Below are 21,222 nucleotides of genomic sequence, written 5' to 3' on the forward strand. Positions count from 1 at the left end.
TCCTGTACGCTGGAACTTATTTTTTTCAAGTCTTTCTGCTCAAGCCATGGGTTGGAGGTTCTAACAAGAGTGGGAGAATCTGAATTCACCAGACCTTTTTTGGATATGATCAGTATTTTAGGGTTCAAAACAGATTCCAGAGGTCATGATTAAAAATATTTTTATAGTGTAGTATGGAAGTTGTCACAATGGATCAACCTCCAAAATAAAATAAAAATTCAATTGACATGACTGACATATTGGGAAAACACATGCTGGTATATTATTTGGTAACGCCCCATGATGGTAGAGTGATACAGCAGCCTGACAGCACATATCTTCCTCACATAGCAGGATAGCAGACACAGACATATAAAACAGCAATATTAGTTTCATAAATAAGACACAGTGTATTCTGTTCAGGAATGATGGCCATTATGGTCTTTAGCAAAACACTCCAAAGTAGTCTAAAATTGCATGGTTTGGAAATTAAATTTATGGGTTTGCTAACAAGAAGAGTGCTGGCACAGAATGGCATACATTAGCAAAACATCTTTCATGAAAAGGAGGAAACATTATTTCCAGGACTTTCCAGCGTCGCATGACCAAAGCCTGGATAAACGGCTAGAAACGCAATCATTACAATTAAATCAATGAGCCCGATTTCACTTCCTTATTCATAGGGTTCATCGCTATTTTTGAGGGCTGAATCTTGGGGCACAATTTTTTAAACTAACTTGTGAAGATAGGGATTGATTCTTTATGAATATGAATTTAGCCCAGTCCAAAACTATTAAAGCAGTCATACATGCATATTCAGAACATCATTTCAATGATTATTATTACTATTTAGGGCCACTAATTTTCAACTTGTTGTGTGAAGGCAACATGGTATTCTTTCAAATAAATATGAATTAAACGTGGCCCAAAATGTTTTTTTTTCAATAAAGACAAAATTTCACATTTACAGAACTGTCTTCCTATCACATCAGGTGGTAGCAGCCCAAAATTAAATCATCGGTTATATTCGGACAACAGGCTAAAAATCAAATAAGCATCTACATAGGTTATATTCCCATCAGCATCTAATTTCAGGAACAGTACAAAGATGGAGCAGTCAGAACTCTTAAGACTTCTGAAATAGATAGATACAAATAAGAGAGTGTTTACAATTAAAGTAGAGGTTTTGTAAAAAATAAAGTAAAAAACACGACAGGTTATCTACAAGGTGAACTACACATCCAGGAATATACACCTACATGAGATAAACATTTATGCATACTATGGCTCTAAACTCATATAGATAGATCAGAATATACATTTGACCAAGAGGTTGGCTATTGGCTATAAGAGATTGGCTATAAAAGAAATCTTCCTGTTCTCAAATATTGGAAAATATTCTGAGAGACCAGAGGGAAAAATGCTGCTAATCACTGGCTGCTCTTCCAGCGACCAATAGCCATCTTCAAGGTTCTGTTTGGAGTGACCACAGTTGTCTGTAATGGCAAGTTTGTCATGGGACTGGAGCGATTCTTGCTGTTGATCCAGCTTTCAATTGCTTCTCTCTCATAGGAAAAGCCATCTGTTTGAGAAACGCACAAGCAAGCATTTATTTGACCATCATTGTATTTCCGTAAATGAGACAAATGAGTATCACTCAGTGAATGATTAATTGTAGGTATTTAGCAAATTTCCATATATGCAATGCTGGAAAGGTGCTGAGAGACCTTCAATCAGATGTCCTAAGGCAAAACCATCAGTATTGACTAACCAAGGGAGACATTACTGACAGTGTCTGTGGTGTCTAACTATGTAATCAAAGGAAGAAAGATTCCAAGTCATATAGGGCCAGATGTACTATGCCTTTTGCGACTATTTTCAGATGCTGACATGACGCAGTCTGCCCGTGAAACATCCATCTTATGTATCAAACAGGCGCACGGATGGAAGCGCAGTATTTATGTCATCTATTTGAGTCATCGCAAGCACGCTTCTTCTCCTTAATGCATGTGCATTTAAGGGAGGATTGCGCAAATAACTGGCAGAGATATTATAAGTGTGGCTGATTATGTATCCCATTGAATTTACTAATGTTCAGGCAATTAACAAGCGTTGATTTTCAGGTACAGTACTTGAAGATGCACTGAGAAAATCCTATCAACAAGAATCACATTATTTCAACTTCCCAAGCAAGAAATCATCAAATGGCACAGAATATTCATATGAATTATTATTAGCTAATTACTGCAGCCAAGCAATAAAGGCTGAGTGTTTGGTCAAGGAAAATATTGGCTAAAGTCACGGAGCAGTCAAAACTTTGCGCTGCAAGCTTTATGTACTCTATATAAATCTGGCCCATAGTGTTCATGTAAAATAAAAACACTGCCATCTTGGAAGAAAGATGAAAGTTGTGTTTCAAAGACTGGCCAAACATGCACCTACCAGCTGCTATGACGGGGTCTTTCATAACCTCTCTGGTGATGGGGCATAAGAACTCATCTGGGACACCTGTGCAAACCAACGACATCTTCAGCTCCTCAATCTTCCGCATCACTTTGTTTCGAAGGCCTATCGAATCTAAATGAGGAAAAAAGACAGGACACATTCAAAACAAAATATTAATAAAAACTCTTGAAAATCTGCTCTGTAATGCAAACTGCAGGGACAAGAAATATCCCTGGATTCACAATGTTATACTTCAAAGACACGGGAGTTCAAATATAATGAGCTTTCTTTGCTTCAAGGGTCTTTGAGTCATGCATAAAGCAGACAAACAGATGCCACACTGCAGGTACCTGTAAGAGTTTATCCTGGGTTTATGGGAAACCAATGAAAAATTCTTACATAGTACTTTAACCTGTCAGTAAGCCAACATGCTGAAAACAGATAAGCTGGAGGTCGCCTTTAAGATAATTCCAGTAAATCCCATTCTCCTACTTCCTACTCGTGAAAGCAAATACCTTTCATTTTCATGCTAACTGTTCTCATTAAACAAGAACTCAAGGGGGCACAGGGTTAGTGTGTGATATTCAGGTGATTTTCAGAAATTCAGCGCAGTCTGGAATTGCTCTGCATAGCCAAACAAGCTCCACAAAGACCTCACAAGAGCTTCCTGTTCAAATGACACTCCCTCCTTTATCGTGGACTACAAACCAAATATCCGGTTCATTCTGCAACTGTCGCCACTGGCATGCCAGTGAGCTTTGTTGATATTAAACAAAGTGAAAACAAATGGAAAAAAGCGCAGACTGGAATTCCAGCTGACTTTAAACGGTCTGGGTGTTCTCTGGAAGAGTTAAGCCCTCCGCAGAGCAGCCCTGACTGCGGCCTGATTTCGAACCCGCTCCCCAGGATACTGCAAAGGATGAAAGGGGCCCACACAAACGCCCCTCTAACGAAACGATTTGTAATCGAAATGCAACGGCGTTCCTCGGGTTCTCCGCTCGTGTAAATTCGGCCCGCGGTTGTTGGCTGCTCGGTCCGCAGAGACCCGCGGTCGGCAGACGCTCCAGCGCCAGACGCGTTCCCGCGGCGACCGAGCCGCCGAAGCGAGACCGCGCCGGCTCGCGTCCCGAAGACCGCGGTATGACGACTCCGGCAAATTTTATTAATTAGCCCTCTCGGCAAGCTCGGGAGTCCCTCAGGAGACGGGGGGGAAGAACGTGAAGAACGCGGGATGTGATTGTGCGGGAAAAGGGGAGCGGGGGAAAGGTTAAGGGCGCGCGCGGTCGGGTCAGGGGTTCAAATCTCGGATGAGATGGCGCCACTAACACATCCTTCACTGCAGAAGGTGACGAGCCGCACTGAATGAGAGAGCATGATAAATGGGTTTCCTTTACACAAATGTCAAAAAAGGACTTGAGGATGAACAATAGCATAGGAGCGCCATGATGAAAAGGGCAGAAATGAACTGATCGGGGAACTAAAATCATTTTACGTGCAACGCTTCCACAAAAAACATCCTTATCCGTAGGACACTTAATGTACAGTGCTGTAATGGAGCAGGTCTGCTTGGATTATTCTTCGTAAAGTGCTGGCACCTAGAGGCAAATATAATCAAGGCTATCAAAACAAGCACAAGCTTGTAATGTTTTTGTTCTACCACAATAAATGAATGAGGCCAAATTCAAGCTTGATTTAATGAAAAAGACTATTATGGAAGTCAGGCAATAATAGAAGGCACAGTACAATATTTTAACAGTAAGATTGTCCTTGGAGTTGAAGATTGAGGCTTGGTCTTTACAGTACTTATTAAATTGAGTGCCATGTCACATACTGTACATTTGTAAATGAATAAATTAAGTGGGGAACAAGGCCATTTGTTGTGTAGGAGAACTGCAGTTAAATTACAACCATGACATCACATAGAGTTAACTGTGTATCTACCCATTTCTCCATAGAAACACAAGATCCATCAGAAACATGCATGCACTCAGTAGATCTCTGGTTATCAGGTGTAATTTGTAAGATGCAGAAAATGTTTTTTTTACAAGCATTAATAAGCCTCAGCTGGGATTTACAGAATGGTATGTGAAGATACAATCATACAAATTAGCATTCAATTCAATCACATCAATATTACAAGTGCGACTCATTTCTATGAGACGACAGTGACACACAATACACATAATGAAGCAAAGATGAATGTTCAAAAGATGAATGCATGAATGAAGGGGAAGAGATAGAGGGAAGAAAGAGACCCTCCATAGAAGAACAGATGGAAATGCTCACAAACACAGACACAGCACAGAAAAGTTAAAAGCATGTACAAGTCCATTAAAGAGTCTATACCCTGATAAATCCAAATCCGTAAATCCTGTTTCCAGCCAGATTATGTATTCGCTGAATTTTTTTGTGCATTCCACCCCTGGAATAATTATATTTATATTAAAATTATATTACAATTCTCACTTTCCAAAAGAAAGGATTTTGTTGGATAATAAGGTGTTTTCAAAGCTGATTAGCTCATGCTTCTGTTGTAATGCATGGAGGACACAAGACAGATACACTTTGCTCTCAACTGTGGTCCTACAAAACTAAAATAAATATTGTGTAATATTGCTCTCTGGACATGGTGATGATGATGATGATGATACACACTAGCTTGTATCCTGCAGATGACACATGCTAGTTTATTTTAATAAAGTGTCCATGTTTTAACATACAACTTTGTGCCATTCTTGTTTCCTGAGTAGGGGAGGTTCCTGCTCATGTAATGATAAAGTAGCTTGTTAGGTGTCATCACTCCAAAATTGGCAGGGGCGATTTCTCGCTGAATTTTACATTAAGTCTTATCAATCTCAAAAATTGCATTTGGAACATGCAGTGTCTGAATTTTACATACAATCTAAACTAAGCAAGTCCTGTACCTGCTGCTCATTAAGACCTTCACTGGAAGATCCAGGAAAACAAATTCACATGACATGGCTGCCAACAAGAAAATTCCCACAGTTCCACAGGTGCGTAATGAGAAGTGCTTGCGAGCGACGCACCCTCACCTATATTCATCTCAGAAGCCAGGGTGTCCTTGGTGAGGGAGACGAGCTCCCCTCCGTCGATGTTGTTGGCCTTGAACGCGCCGACCAGCGCCTCCAGCCCCTCGGCGCACAGCCAAGCCGAGACGTCCTCCTCCGACCAGTCGCACACCAGCAGCCTCGTGTGACCCGGCAGCTTCCTGTCTGGAGAGCGCGCAAAACAGGAAGTGGCTTCCCAACGGGGCCGCCGTACCCCGCTTATCTGATCCCACCAAGCGCTTCCCGTCGGCTCCTCGCATAAACACCGCGTCCGCACGGATAACCAATTATCGTCCGCTCTCAGACAAAATAAGAAACGGGCGGCGTGCCGCACAAACGCCAGCGGTTAACCCCGCGGTGCCCTCCGTTTCTCAGCTGCGATTTAATCACATTCACAGGTCCGGTAAATATTTATTATCGGAGGCCTCGGCACGACCTCTCTGCATCAAAACCGTCTCGCCGACGACATCGAGAGACCGTCGTTTGTCTTGATAGTACGAGATGGGACTTATAACACGCTCGTGTGTCACGAGGGCTTTCTAATCATAACTGTGCGGAGCCACAGCCCTTTACATTTACCATCATTAAGCAGCTGAACGAGTCCAGCAAAGGCTGAAGATATCTATCGTGGCTCAAAGTAATTTTTGTGTCTTCTGTACTCCCAATTTCACCGTCTCTAGATTGACACTAATGACCCGAGTCTCAGACACCAACCACCTCATGACCGAAGCCGTTGTGGTTATATACGTGAAGACCATTATCTACGGGTTTTTACTCATCCGTGCCCTGATGAAAGGTTAAAGACTAAAGTGTTAGCACAACTAAATAAATTATCGGCTAGCACTACCAGTGTGGAGTTCATCCCTTACAGCTTTGAGTGGTTCTCTTAGGGTGTATTTACGCTTTGAAATAATACATCACAGAATTTAGATTTGGCGAAATGCACATCCCATATTTTTATTGCTTGGAATATACACTATATTCGCCTCTAGATTTCCATGGCCTGTTTGGAGGTTGTGTATGGGATTTGACTTTCACATCTTGGTGGGTGGTCTCTGATATAAACCATAAACTGATAACATGCAAATATTTATATCTAATACATTTCATTTGTTATGACAAAGCACATTTTCTAGCTTTCAGCATAACGTGAAATAAAGTCAGGCTCCATTTGGTCTTTAGGTTAGCCACAGTATGTTCTCCAACCTTGACTATAAAGAAATAACACTTAAGACAATTAAATGAAATCTTTCAGATTATTTGGCAATTAATTATTCACAATTAACTGATTATTAACAATTACTAGTATGGCCACAGGCATCACATTAATCATGGCCTTTCTGTGTGTGCATATGTGCAGCCGAAGACTCAAAGTGGTGTGCAGAAATACCTCCATGTTAAGAGTCTACTGTCGACTGTGCATCTTGCCTAAGCTAGACTGAAAGTGAAAGACAGATATGAAAACCCATTTAAACTGCAGTGCACAAGTGGCTATATTTTTAACAGTGCACCTGTGGTCAAAACAATACTCAAGTGTGCAAAGTTTCTTTTTCCCAGAATGACCTGACAAGACATACAGCAATATCATAAAAAAAGCGAACTTCAAAATAACGAACTCCCACACACACAAACCCTCACCCATCCCAAAGTGGACAGGCGTCCCTGGATGTCAGCAGCAGCGAGGCTGCCGCTCAACTAACGTGATGAAAACACAGTTTTTGGAATTTGAGGGTGTGCGTTTGGAGGTGGACAGCAGCCTACTCTGTGACCTGCTGTCTGATTCTTCCATCTTTGTGAGGTCATCCCATAGATGGCCCACTTAATATAATCTTCCACTGCTGAGTGAATACTGTGGCTTTATCGGCCTTGTCGTTTGTGATTTTGTCTTCTAATGCATTAACTGTCCCAGTACCTATAACACTGCTAAAATGAAAACAGACCATGACATTTTAAAATGGCAAGGACTGACAGCACAGTGCAATGGATGAACTGTTCTTCTCTTACCTTCACATGTGGCTATACTGCTTTCAGCTGGGAAACACAAACAAAAACAAGAATAAAACGAGTATTTTTAAAAATCTTACTAACACTTACAATAAAATATTTCAATGTTTTAATACTCCACTTCTGTAAGCCACTCTGGATAAGTGTGCCTGTGATTGTAATGCAATGAAATATTCAAAATTTCACTTTTAATATACATGCTGTAAGATGTTCAAATCTAGAGTGGAAATAAAGTGCACCTATCTAAATTAAATCTTTAATGTTTCATAATCAAGAATTACTCAGGAAACAGCAGACACACTGCATGTAACTTTTTGCAGCTCAACAGATGCTATAGTTCTCCTGCTGTACTCAATTAAGCCTGCAATTATGCAGGTACCTTGGTCCATAAAGCCACTAGCCTTATTACTAAGGAAACCTATTTATTAACCTATTTAACATACACATCCTGCCTTCTCACTTAATGGTAACACACTCCAGAAAAATCCTAACCACACACAATACCTTCACTAGACAGAGTGCACAATCAACCAAAATTCATGGGAATTGTTTGATTGATAGCAACTGAATCTCTGCACAGGACTAATTATTTCTGCATGTGGCACTGGATGCGACAGAACCGTAAGACAGAGGGAAAGAGGATGCTTCCATCTGATCTAGATCAAATAAAAGCAAGGGGAAAAATCAATTTGGTGCTCCATGCGACGAATGTGGATGTTCTACCAAGCCCGAGTGGCCGCTCGGAAAACAACAGGTGTGACATTATTGCGACGAACGTCACACTGATATTGATATATTGAATTTTTCCCCAAACACCCTTTGATTAATGTCAGACTTGGATCCCCTCAGCAAACACACAGTGACCTCTACTGCTCGCAGCAGCACAGACGAGGAGAAGGACTCACCCGGCGGGGACTTCCCTTCATCTCCTAATGATTAACAGAGGAGGAAAAAACAACGTTAGCATCTCGCACAGCAAAGTGTGGGGGGGGGGGGGGGGGGGGGGGGGGGGGGGTGGGGCTGTTCAAGCCTGTACTTCTGTTCAGGCGAAAGTGTATTTAATCTCACATAAGGAAATGTGAAGGGGAACTCTGAGGCCATGCACGAGGCTTGCGACACAGCTCCCAAACATACAGAAATCCGTCATGGCTGCAAATGTATTATCAGATAGATAGGCTCGTAGAGCTGCGCAGAGAGGCCCGGTTTCTGGCATTTTCCGTCAGCGCCAGCTACTGGCAGAGGAAATCCCCAGGAAGTGGCCTGCGGCTGGGTGTCGACGGTGGAGCGTTTTCGGGTGATATTTATAGATTCCGTATTCAGGTCCGCTATCCCCAGAGGGGCCCTGTACCATCTGTCGGCGGGGGCCTGAAGCTCAGGGGCCAGCCGCTGCATTCATAACCCTCCTCTGCCCCTACCCAGCTACCTCAGCCAGGAAACATTCTCCCCGCAGCTCTCCAGGGCACAGGAAGTGTGTTCCTTCAGCTCTCGCAAAGGAGCGGGGTTTCCTCCAGCATTTGCTCACGTAGCGCCGGTTCGTGCTATTATACGCAGAAAAAAGCTTTGAGTGACAAGCCTTTGCTGTCGGTAGGGGGTCTGCAGTCTTGCTGAGAGGAGAGGATTCATCCCCAACTACACAACATAGCCTGTTATTTTACAAACGCACAACCCTCCAGTAAATCGACGTGAATACATAATGCTGTTCTCAGTGAGACAGTAGGAAACAAATGTGGAATGATCAACCATTCTCATAAAAAGCTCCAACTGCAAATTGTACAGTCAGTGACTCTCTAAATTGCTAATTGCTCACACGTCCGCATGTGCACACTTAAAAGTTTGCTGTTGCAAGGGGAGTCTGTCGTAACCATGCTTGCTTGGAGGTTGTGGTGAGAAGAATAGAGCTTTGACTGCCTGTAACTGTGGTTGGAGGGTGTAGTGAGATCTTTGACTGCCTGTAACTGTGGTTGGAGGGTGTAGTGAGAAGAGCTTTGACTGCCTGTGACTGTGGTTGGAGGGTGTAGTGAGAAGAGCTTTGACTGCCTGTGACTGTGGTTGGAGGGTGTAGTGAGAAGAGCTTTGACTGCCTGTGACTGTGGTTGGAGGGTGTAGTGAGAAGAGCTTTGAGTGCCTGTAACTGTGGTTGGAGGGTGTAGTGAGAAGAGCTTTGAGTGCCTGTAACTGTGGTTGGAGGGTGTAGTGAGAAGAGCTTTGACTGCCTGTAACTGTGGTTGGAGGGTGTAGTGAGAAGAGCTTTGATTGCCTGTAACTGTGGTTGGAGGGTGTAGTGAGAAGAGCGTTGACTGCCTGTAACTGTGGTTGGAGGGTGTAGTGAGAAGAGCTTTGATTGCCTGTAACTGTGGTTGGAGGGTGTAGTGAGGAGAGCTTTGATTGCCTGTAACTGTGGTTGGAGGGTGTAGTGAGGAGAGCTTTGACCGTCTGTAACCGTGTTTGGAGGGTGTAGTGAGAGAAGGAGAGTTCCACACGTACGGTCAATCCCATCCTCCACCCGCCAGATGTTCACGGTCTTGTCCATGGATCCTGTGGCTATAAGGCAAGGTGCGGTTGCTGAAAAGGCACAGGCTGTCACATATCTGAAGAAGCACATAATACACACAGTCAGGCACCCCACACTTTAACATAAGTATATTTAAGTTATTTCCATAATGACAAGTGAGGAACGTTACCTTTCATGCTGGTGTAATCTATACAGCAAAACACCTTGGTCCTACGAATCACACAGCCAGATTATTTAACAGTGTGGAATTTTGAGCAATCATTCATGTGAAATTTTGGGCAATCTTTCAAGTTTATATAGTTCTGAATATAATTCAGTACCTAACTGTATACTCAAATGAAGCCTTTATAAGAAGATATTATAGAAAGGTTTTACTTACAGCACCATACACTGTGATAGTTTTATCCACTGAACTGCCATGAGAAAAGAACACATAACAAATTACATACATATAAACAGTACAGGTGGCCAAAATGCAGGTACAACGCAACACTACTTTAATCAAAAACAGGTGGGTGAAGGCAACATTTGAGAATCAGTGGCAGAGAAATTAAAAAAAGAAGATTAGGTCCCCCTAGTGGTCAAACAGAATACCGGCAGGACAGTATGAAGGACAGCAAGTCTTGATGAAAACGACTGAAAGTATACACATTGCTCTTCATTGCAAGATTACACAAAAAACTGCCTTGCTACTTGAACTGGTTATGTAGAATTATTACTATTGCTGTAGAAATACAATCATTAAAAATTTTTGATAATCTATCCATAAGACAAGATTGAAATAGTTCAATATACCAGATAACAGATCTTGATTACCAGACAGGTTAATGTTGATTCTACCTAAATAGAATTCAGGGTTCTGCATGTAAGTGCGAAAACACAAGCAGAACAGCATGCTATGATATGCTAAGCTGAGGAGGACATGCCAGAGGAAGTCCATACACTGGCAGACCACCTTATGTGTTCTTCATTTTCCCATAAGGCAAAGCGCACTGACTATAGCTGTGGTAGGGCATGCGCTGACTGCTTACCCCGAGACCAGCAGCTGCGCGTCAGCGGAGAAGGCGCAGGAGAGCACGGGCGCAGTCTGCCCCACCAGCGTGTGCAGCAGCTGCAGCTTGCAACCTGCGCATCAACCACCAGCAGAGAAGAAGAAGAACAACAAAACTTTCAGACAAGGAACAAGAAAACCCTTTCATGAAATACATTTAAACATATTCAACAAATATATTTAAAGAGACAGCAGTTAGATTAAGGTAAGTACTGTATTATGGTGAACATTATCATGGTAGTAACAGGTTTACAAAAATGATAATAAACTAATAATACAGAAAAAATCAGTAATGTATGATTGTTTTTTCATTTAGTTGAAAATGCTATATCAATGTTGAAGGAGCAAACTACCGTTCTATATAATCCATAGGTTTTTGTAGTTTTGCTTGACTAAAGTTCCTGCTGTTCATCTACTGAATTTTTCACTAAATTTTATCATTTTGGATGCCTAAGGTAAGAATGTTTACGTTATGGTCACATACAGACCTGTCCATAATGATAAAGTCTTTATAAAATGAGTAAGGTCTGACCTGTATTTTAATTCTCAAACATGGAACCTTTCTTTCATTTCATGTCATTTTCAACTGCAATATCACTTTTTTATGATAAACGTAAAAAAATGTGTCTGAAAAAGCCAAAGCCCTGTTTTCAGTACTTTCATTCTCCCTTTGCAAGGACAGACCTATGGAGCCATGTTCTATTGAGACTGGTTAACTTTTCCAAGATCCTTCAGATTATTTCGTTGCACTTGTGGACCACCCTCTTCAGTTCAAATGACAAATATTCAATCGGATTCAATCCTGGAGACTGAGATGACCACTACAAAACAGCCATTTTTGAGGTATGCTTGGGATCATTGCCTTGCTGAAAGATCTATTAGCAGCCAGAGAAAACCAGGCTTTTGGGCCAATATGTGTGGGTAATTGGTGGAGCTCATGGTCCCATTGACCTCAATTTCTCCAGCATTAGTAGATGCAAAACAATCCCATGATAACAAAAAGGGGCATGACGTTCTTTTCAACATACGCTTCCGATGCCAAACCAACCGCGGGTATGCATGGCCAAAAAGCTTCATTTTGCTCTCATCTGACCATAACAACCGGTTCTAATAGTTCCAATGCCATTTCGCAAATGATTTTGTTGATTGCCCTCAATAGATTTTTATTTTCTGAGCCTTCCAAAAGGGGTTTCTGGCCAGAAAATGGCTTCTAACGTTAGATTTGGAGACTTTGTGTCCCCCAAGATGCAAACAATTTTTATAGATCTTCAAATGTGGCCCTTGAATTTTTCTTTGGTTTACCACTGTTTCAGTGGTTTTAAACTTCTTAATGATTAACATAATAGTGGAAAGGAGTATTTTTTATATTTTATTTATTTGTTTGCAACCATCTCTTCTCTTTTCTTTCCCATGGTTAATCATGACACATATTTTTTATTCCTGTGTTACCCCATCTTTATACTCCAGTGAAACAAGAAACCATGGGAGCCCACAGGACAGTTCCCTAAGATTGACATTAACTTGAAGAAATAGCCTACTATGTTAATATTTTTTGTTTAAAATATTTATTAGGGTTGTGAATAATTGTGACACATCTCTTTTGGGAAAAAATATTACTTGCTAACCAAAATATTTTTTTTTTCTGAACAATTGTATTAGTATAGAAGAATATTATATAATAATATTATATATATTTTATATATTATATAATAATTTTTTGAGCATACAACATAGCTCATTTCATGACCTATTGAATGTCACAGCTTAACTCTTGTAGGCAACACAAGCAGCACAATACCAAGATCAAAGAATATCAGCACACAGGCCACTCTTAGGAATCAAGCTAGCTAGCAGGGTAAAGACACATGCATTCATCAATCCATCATTCAGTCAACAGATTTAAAACATTTTAGTAACTCAGTGATCCACACAATGCACTGTAGCCTAGTTTTCCATGACTGTCCTTTATACAGTACATTCTCAGTAACAGGGCTACGTCAACTGCTTGTTACACTTTGCCCGCCTTAAGCCAACCAAGTGGCCCAGCTGACCTATATCCTAGACGCAGTGCTAGCCACTAGCCTAGCCAGTCAGGTTACTATGCACTTAGCTGGGTACGATCAGCAAAATAAAAATAAGCCTTTGGGTCTAATTATGATGTCACACTAACACTACTGCTAGTTCCCACTGGCCCAACAGATAATTTGCATCATGGGAGAGGGAGGTGGAGTAAGAGTGGCTGGCGTATCCCATTTTTTCTGCCTGACAACAACAGAAGCTATGTCAGCATTCCTATTGGCTAGCAGAACGGATCGGACAGGAACAAAGAAACAAGATAGAGGGCCAAGATTTCATTGTCAAAAACAGACATCCTAAGTATGGCAGTTAGGCTATGTGTTCTTTCTTTCAACCACACTAAAAAGGAAAACCCAAAGATTTTAATGAAGTAATCTGCTGAAGAAAGGCAGCACAAATCACTATGCATATGGCAATATTGTGAGTTTTGCTGTTTGTTTTACCAATATCTTGGGTGATCAGATGTCCTACATTGTGCAGGACCTTTTTTAACCTTTTGTCCTCAGTTATTCAAAGATACATGTTAATTTAAAGAAAAACACACATTAAATGTATTTGTACAGTAAGAATTCATATCAATTTCAGTCACTGCACTGGGCCATGGCATCCCTATCTTGTCACGAGAGAGAAAGGAAACAGTAACTGTAATATTGCATTTGAGCAATCAAAAACACTATGTCATTAGCTAAAAAGTTGATATATCTAGCTAGCTATATGGATACATTTTGGTCAGTAAAATGCACAGACCTAAAAAACAAACCTGCAGCTATAGCAGGTATGTAACCAGGTCTGGAATATGCAGCCAACCCCTGTGTGAAGTCCATATCAGGTGATGTACCATAACAGCCAAGTACAAATCAGTTTTCCACAGAGAAGAACAAAATGTGAAGCAACATTTTGCCAGTGAATCTTACCATACAACTGCCATGCAGAAATACACAGACATATCCATGGACAAATTTAGTCTAAATTCCATTCATATGGCGTACAATAACATGGGCTATGTAAACACACTGAATTTTGGACAGTTTGGAGAACCACAATAAAGTAGTTCACAAAATCAGCTTGCTAGCTACAGGTAAAATAGCCAGATAGATTGCAGGCTAGCAGACCCATGTTTGTGCAGCTAACATAGCTAGAAAAAGGAGAACATTAGCTGGCGAGTAAACTTTTATTAAACAAACGGACTTGCTGCTAATTATCATTAAACTAATTTATGCCCTGTAAATAACTAGCTGACAGCTGTGCTATGTTTACACCCATTTAAAATTAAAAGATACCACTTGCTCCATAGAATTTCCTAGGCAAACATTCCACTATGTAGTTGTAACTAGAAAACCAAGGAACTGTATACAGGACATACATATCAGATTAGCATCATTAGTTAATGCAGGTGTGAGGTATCTTTGAACAGAACAGATCACTTCTATGTGTAGTGAAACAATGTTTGCTAGTCACTCATGAATGTAACCAAATGTAGAAAATGACCAGGTATCAGGCCATTCCAACTGGTCCAGAATGTCGCTGCCCACCTGGTCCTCGTCCTCCCCAAATTCACACTAGAATTCCACGTTTGGACACCCTTCTTTGTCTTGCTGTGGCGACCCGCATTCAATCTCACACTGGTATTCCAAGCTATGCATTGGTACTGCCCACTGCTCCTACCTATCTTCAGACAATGATTGCGCCATACACACTTCAACTAGACCTCTCCATTCAGTATCCCTTCCCCAGCTGGCTGTCCTACCTCTGAGCACCCAGCAGCCACTGCTCACAGCCCCAGCTAATCTCTGCCCTCATTCCCTGAAGGTGGCACAACCTTCCCCAATCAGTCAGGAAGGCAGATTCAGTGGCAAAAACGTGACATTTTCAGACCAATGCTTCTATTTAAAATGCCCCTTTATTTTGAAGATCTTGAGGCATGCACCTTGACAGTGGCACTTATAATTGCAACTTTGCTTATCTCTACCTCTAGTGGCGTTTGTCTGCCAGGTGAAATGCAATTTTGGCCGTTGCTTTGGCTAAAAGCATCTGCTAAATGACTAAACTGCTCACCGCAAGCCAGCGAGCTGGATTCTTAATGGGCAAAACTGTGTTCTTTATTGTTTATAATCTAGCTATAGCCTACAGCTAGCAAACAAAGGAGCTAAACCTTCAAACAGAAATAGAATAGAAATTAATTAATTAATAGAAAATAATATTGCCCAATTCAGATATAATTTTTTAAATATAAAGCTTATCAAACCAAATTCACTGGTGAAGTTAAATTGCCTGTGAAATTATCAATATTGACATGAAAAGCCATTATTAGTAAGCCCACCAGATGGCAGTGTGTATCTATTATCATTTACCATTGTATATTTTCATTTATGAACTCACTGTCAGTATTAAGGAGCATCTTTGGTAAAGAAATTACAAATACAAGAACATACAGTACACACAAGGTGACACGTATGTATGGTTAATCTAACAATTTTGGTCGTAACAGACAAATGTAGAAAAATGTAGGCACTGGCCATTAATGATCACGGTCTTTCCCCCACATCATTATGTCATCTCATACTCAGAGGTGGGTTTAAGCTAGGTGGGGTTAGGGGAGTGGGTGTGTGTTTGCAGCCTCGTGTGCCAGGCTCGGGATGTGTGCACATCTTTGTGGAATTTCAAGGCTTGCTCTCGGTTCTACTTTCAGAGTGCAAGTCGTCGCAGATAAGCACCACCCACCTACACTTCTGTTATTCAACAAATGGCAAAAGGGGTTACAAATCACCGAAGTTGTACTTTAAAAGTAATGTGTACTTCCAAATAAATGTTTAATAAAATTCAAAGAGGACAATGCACAGGTGCAAGAGTATGTCAAGATCCGGTAAATATATCAACATGCAATAACTGGAAGATCAAAATTAGAATAAATTCAATTTGAACAATATCTATGTGCGTTGATATTAATGCTACAGTCACTGGTATGAGCATCCAGGAAAAAAAAGGAAAAAAAGTGACAGCACTTTTGCAGATGATCCTTCAATGAATTGAATTTCAGTTTCCAAAGAATGTAAAAGCAATATAAATGCAAAACAAACAGCGTCCCCCGTTCTGCGCAGCGTGAGTGACGCGTGCTCTCTCCTCTCTTACAGTTTGTTCAGTAGCCTCTCCCTTCGGCAGGCACTGGGCTAAAACAAAGGCCTTGTATTAATCCTGCTGGGATGTGACACAGGATGAAGCCCCCTCAGCCAGACATTCCCGTTTCCACAGCAACGGAGGCAGGTTAGACATTGACTTCTGTTCTGTATGAGGTGCAGAATTCTATCTGCCACTGTTTTTTTTTTTGTCATTTCACAGCTTAAAAAAAAAAGTGTGGAGTGAGAGCATATAACCGCAAAAAATATTTTTAGCTTTTGTTCATTGCTCATTTCAATAGTAAGAGTTATGTAAAGGTTTGCAGTCCTATTTTTTAAAACAATTATATTCTGTATGTGAAAGCTGTCAGACAAATAAAAACCTGAACACAAATGAAGTACATATTATTAAAGAAAAATGCAAAGGGCAGACCTGAGTAATTTCCTCACCATTTCAATAAAACCCTTTAATAGAAGTTGTGTGGGTTATTTGGAGGTCCCTGGAAGCCAAAAAGATATTGTAAAGTGACCATTTCTTTCAAGCTGATGCAGCTCATTATTCGTGCTTTTGATGAGAATTAATTTACCATAAGCCGTCTTGTTCTGCAGTGATGCAACTATTACTCTTCAGTGGGTTCAGATCCAAGGTCGAGCAGAGGGCGCATTTGTCTATTTAATGTGCAGAGCTACAGACGGGGATAAGGGTCGGTGTACCTGCTGCGGCTTGCCGAGAGAGCATCCAGATCTTCAGCTGGCTGTCCTGCCCACAGGAGGCCAGTCGAAGCCGCGACAAACACCCGTCTGGGAGAGAGAACAGCAAGAGAAGCGCGCTAACGTTTCCTTCCGAGACACACTGAAGGAAGATTACAATGAGAGCAAGGGGAACGTTTCAAAAAGGGGACACGCACCACAAAATTGTAAGCAGGAATCATTATAAATGGCAGTCAATAAGAAAACAAGTGTTTCCTGTTTACTATATATTTCAAGAATCAGTAACGTTACAAGAGTTTTATTCATAAAATGAACGAGAATAGGACAATGGCTAAGAAAACTGAGCAAGGAGCTCTTCCATGGCAGGCAGAATTAATATGTTTTTCTCAGCTGATTAAAATGGATAACCCTTTTTCGTCCAAACATATGGTTATGATACACCTAATAGCCTAAACTTTCCTGTCGTGCGAATGCAATGCCTCAAACACAATGGAATTATTTTAACAGATTTCAAATTTAGACGATTATTAAAAAAGACACATTCAAAAAGGTATTGGTATTGCAGAAGTACTTACAGCAATCAATATATTTATACTTAGAGCATTTAAAATTCTGATAATGTAGCCTATTTCACATGCATTCAATCTTCTTACTGCATTTGTCACAGAAGTATGCCATGCAGTTTCCATCTCTATCATAACCTATTATAATTCAAACGGTTTTGTGTCCAAACAAATCTAAACATTGCATTACATGTGATGTGTATTTTAACCAAGAAATGCAAGTACATAAGGGTTATTTATTCATTTATTTATTTTCTCTATAAAACACAGACTTCCATTCAAACACAACTGAAATTGGAGAACATTTCCAGCCAAACTGTATAGCCTAACTACCATAAATAAGGCCATATATGTATGTTGTTTTTTGTGGCACATTGAGGCTTCTGTGGAGGTGAAGTTCTGATTCCAGAGTGGGAGAGTAATTTGGTGCAGATAGAAGGAGGTGAGCTTTATGATCAGTCTGCATTTGAAACATCCCAAAAATATTGTAACCTTTAAAGATTATTTACGGTGAGTCTTATGCATTTCTACAGGACAATCCAAAAGCACTCTCCCTTGTTTGGATACAAAACTACAATACCTAACAGTAGATTACCTTTACTTTTTACTTTCCTTTGTAGGGGTTAGTCAAAGAACGTTTGGATCGAACAATTGTTCTGTTGGTTGTTACCATTATACTCATTGATTTACCTCCATTTTACTGCCAGCAAGCAAAACAGGAGGCAACAATATTTATTATCAAAATAAAGTGATAAAAATGCTCAAAATAGTGAATTGGACATCTGCGTCAAGTATGCACAGCGAGAATGTTTTTCTTTTCAATGGCAAGTGAATATCCAGGTCAAAATTGAGGTCCTATTATTTTAGTTATTCTGTCAGGGCTGAGAGGCTTGCAAGAGTGCGAGGTGTTATCTATTCAAATAACACATTTAATTAATTCCCAACTAGAACATGTTGTTATTCATTTCACAAGAGCTTACAGTTCGCAGCATGTGGCAGTGCTATGTAGGCCGTCCTAATGTCTCCCAGTCTGGCCGTTCGCACTTCAGCAGTGTAACGTGGAAGTGGAAACGCTCCTGACCCCACAGCATATTAAAGACACGCCGTGTTGTCACCACCTACACCCACCTATAAAATGTTTTGTGTGTAAACGGATGAATCGGTTCCTTTGCGCGTGTGCATAAGCTTGTTAGCTCGTGATAAATGGAGAAATCAGGGACATGTTTTTTTTTCTCTCTTCCTGTTATGGAGAGCCCAAAGCGCTGTTGTGAGTTATGTTGATTATGTGCAGAGCCAGCATACTGTGCAGCATAGAGAAGCACTGTAGCATAAACCTACCGGCAGCAAACGGGCTATTATATCTGGACTTAAACAACACATTATTGGCCTGAGACAATCAGAAAATGGCTCCTATTAGGGGCACTGTAAATGATCCATATCAAATTATGGCAGGTCAGTGCCTCGGGTGCAGCTGACCTATGCAGGGCAGTAGACTGGGTGGGTCAGGAGAAGTGCCTCTGGCTTGCTTGGGGCCCCTTCACATGAACCAGAAATGTAGCCTAACACATGCTACACTTTGCTCTTTAATTAACATGATCAACATCCCTAGCAATGCTAAAATAAGTCTGACATCACATGACCAGGAGAACCCAATTAAAGGAAGTGAAGAAGAGAAGTAAATATTCAGGAAAGCAGAGGAAGTTGTGAGGTCACTTAAACGTACCATTCTGGAGCTTGGGTGCAAATTGACAGCAGGTGACCCCTAGATCATGGGCATTCTTCACAGTGTGAAGAGGATTCAGTTCTAGATCCCAGACCCTAATGTCGCCATAGGTTGATCCCGTTGCAAACATCTGACCGCATGGAGTGAAGGAACATGCTACAATCGAGGCTTCGTTACTTGCACCAGTCCTGAGGGTTAATATATTTCCACAAATCAAAGACTGACATAAATTGATAGCTGTGCAGAATAAATAATAACCACTGTATTTGTACTGTCTCACTGTACTGTCTGCATTATAATTTAAATAGAAAAAATAGCAATCCACTCCGACACAAAAAAAAAACTAAACAGATAGTGCTCAATCATGCAGTTAACTTACTACCTTAGAATGAAATATTTTTGAATAAAAGTGCTGACGATGACACGCATACGCATTTAGCTTTCAGTAGATGTGTGTGTAACTACATGCAGCATGTGTTCTTTAATCATTTATTCAACACGTGTTCAATTCGAATTTTTAAAAGCAATTTGGTCAGGCATAGATGTGTATGGCGGCTGCATAACGCACAGTTTTATGTTTTCATACTTTTTTCGAAAGTAAAGGGATTTACCTGCGCAACGTTTTTGAAGGCAAGTCCCACAGGGCGAGAGTCCCATCAGACGCACCTGAGATCAAAGAAGAATCAGGGGAGAAAACGCACACCCTGACGGGGCTTCGCCCTGGGTGCTCAAACACTGTCACTAAATCACCGGTGTCCATACTCCAGACAACTGTTGTGGCGTCTGTTGAGCAAGATGCCAAGAACTTGCCACAGGGACTAAAGCAACAGCAATGGACCCCATATCCGTGTCCAGTAAGTGGCGAGAATGCAAGCTCAGAGAAGTCCTGTGTAAAATAGACGCGGATGGTCTTGTCAGAGGAGCACGTAGCCAACAGTTTAGGAGAGAATGCACACCAGTTTATGTCATCTCTGTGGTCTCTGATCGTGCAAATTAGTGACACCATTTTGATAGTCCGTGTCAGCTGGACCCTGCAAAATAAATAAATATAATAAACAAGCGATGTTTTTCACAAGATGGCGCACTTAACGATTCTGTAAAGCTGAATGGTATGGATAGCGACGATACTCCGATACAGGGTCAAGCTACGTAACTAGAAGTGCTAGAAGTGCAATACTATTTGTCGTTGCGATGAATAACACAAGGCAACTCCCAGGCAAATCGCCTAGCTATGAAGGTAACATAACTTGCCAACGAAAAAATGGCAAATGAAAACTACACTACGGCAACTCCAACATGTAAAGAAAACATTTACAATAGTCATGTATATCATTTAAAAACAATAGATGCACTGAATACAGAGCATAAACGTTTAATACCTGAGAGAAAGGATTATCTAGCTGACATTACGTATTTCCTGGTCGACCAGCGTGATACGCGGTACAGTCATGTGACATCCCTGGGAGCGAAGGGGCTAGTTTAGAGAAAGGTCGTCACCGTTAGCTAGACCGTGTTATTTTACTGTATGCTTATTTGTACGAATATTTTTTATCTGCCATCTTTCCCCCCGATACAATTACTTTCACATTCCTGATACTGAGTTTCATGACTTCAAACGTTTAGTCTGCCCCTTGTCAACAACTGCTGGCGAAATAACGCAGTGAGGTACTGTCAACAATGGGCAGTCAGACCCATGCATTTCAATGATGTGTAAAATCGAGGAAACTGAAGGACTCACTGAGGAAATCGTGCGCAGTTTCAGAGCTACCTATATTGTTTTGAACGGGGTGATTGAAAGCGGATAATCAGATGTCTTCGGTTTGAGACAGAACTGTACATAAATCCATATAGGCTACTAGAGTTACCTACTAACCCACTTGCCGTCAGCTGTATTTTTTAAGAAATACATTGAAAGACAAATTATGCATTTATCTTCTGTTTTAGCTTTTATGGTACAGTACTTCAGTAATTTATGAG

General features: G+C 40.9%; 1 protein-coding gene across 3 annotated transcripts; it reads right to left on the reverse strand.

The window, feature by feature from the left end:
* Positions 1 to 143: 143 nt before the first annotated feature.
* On the reverse strand, positions 144 to 20,779 carry wdsub1 (WD repeat, sterile alpha motif and U-box domain containing 1). Of its 3 annotated transcripts, XM_035409010.1 has the most exons (13): positions 20,625 to 20,779; positions 19,857 to 20,276; positions 19,246 to 19,433; positions 16,963 to 17,049; positions 11,040 to 11,133; positions 10,388 to 10,421; positions 10,178 to 10,218; positions 9,981 to 10,084; positions 8,402 to 8,425; positions 7,497 to 7,523; positions 5,478 to 5,657; positions 2,422 to 2,556; positions 144 to 1,561 (listed from the first exon to the last, which is right to left on the reverse strand). In XM_035409010.1, the coding sequence occupies exons 2-13, from the start codon at positions 20,249 to 20,251 to the stop codon at positions 1,410 to 1,412; spliced, it is 1,461 nt and encodes a 486-aa protein (XP_035264901.1). In that variant the 5' UTR covers positions 20,252 to 20,276; positions 20,625 to 20,779; the 3' UTR covers positions 144 to 1,409. The 3 variants fall into 3 exon arrangements, with proteins under 3 accessions (XP_035264901.1, XP_035264900.1, XP_035264899.1); XM_035409009.1 differs by lacking the exons at positions 144 to 1,561; positions 2,422 to 2,556; positions 5,478 to 5,657; positions 7,497 to 7,523; positions 8,402 to 8,425 and adding an exon at positions 8,496 to 9,404 and having other exon boundaries at positions 9,446 to 10,084; XM_035409008.1 differs by lacking the exons at positions 144 to 1,561; positions 2,422 to 2,556; positions 5,478 to 5,657; positions 7,497 to 7,523; positions 8,402 to 8,425 and having other exon boundaries at positions 8,496 to 10,084.
* Positions 20,780 to 21,222: the final 443 nt, after the last annotated feature.

This window comes from Anguilla anguilla, chromosome 3 (genome assembly GCF_013347855.1).
Source record: "Anguilla anguilla isolate fAngAng1 chromosome 3, fAngAng1.pri, whole genome shotgun sequence".
NCBI lineage: Eukaryota > Metazoa > Chordata > Actinopteri > Anguilliformes > Anguillidae > Anguilla > Anguilla anguilla.

What these genes read in the sequence shown, in the direction of transcription:
- wdsub1 (XM_035409008.1), bottom strand. Translation starts at nt 20,251, where the DNA reads ATGGTGTCACTAATTTGCACGATCAGAGACCACAGAGATGACATAAAC. An exon ending in TGCACCCAAGCTCCAGAATG is followed by an intron (nt 17,050 to 19,245) that starts GTACGTTTAAGT and finishes TCTCTCTCCCAG; the next exon opens with ACGGGTGTTTGTCGCGGCTT. An exon ending in AGATTACACCAGCATGAAAG is followed by an intron (nt 10,085 to 10,177) that starts GTAACGTTCCTC and finishes GTGCTTCTTCAG; the next exon opens with ATATGTGACAGCCTGTGCCT.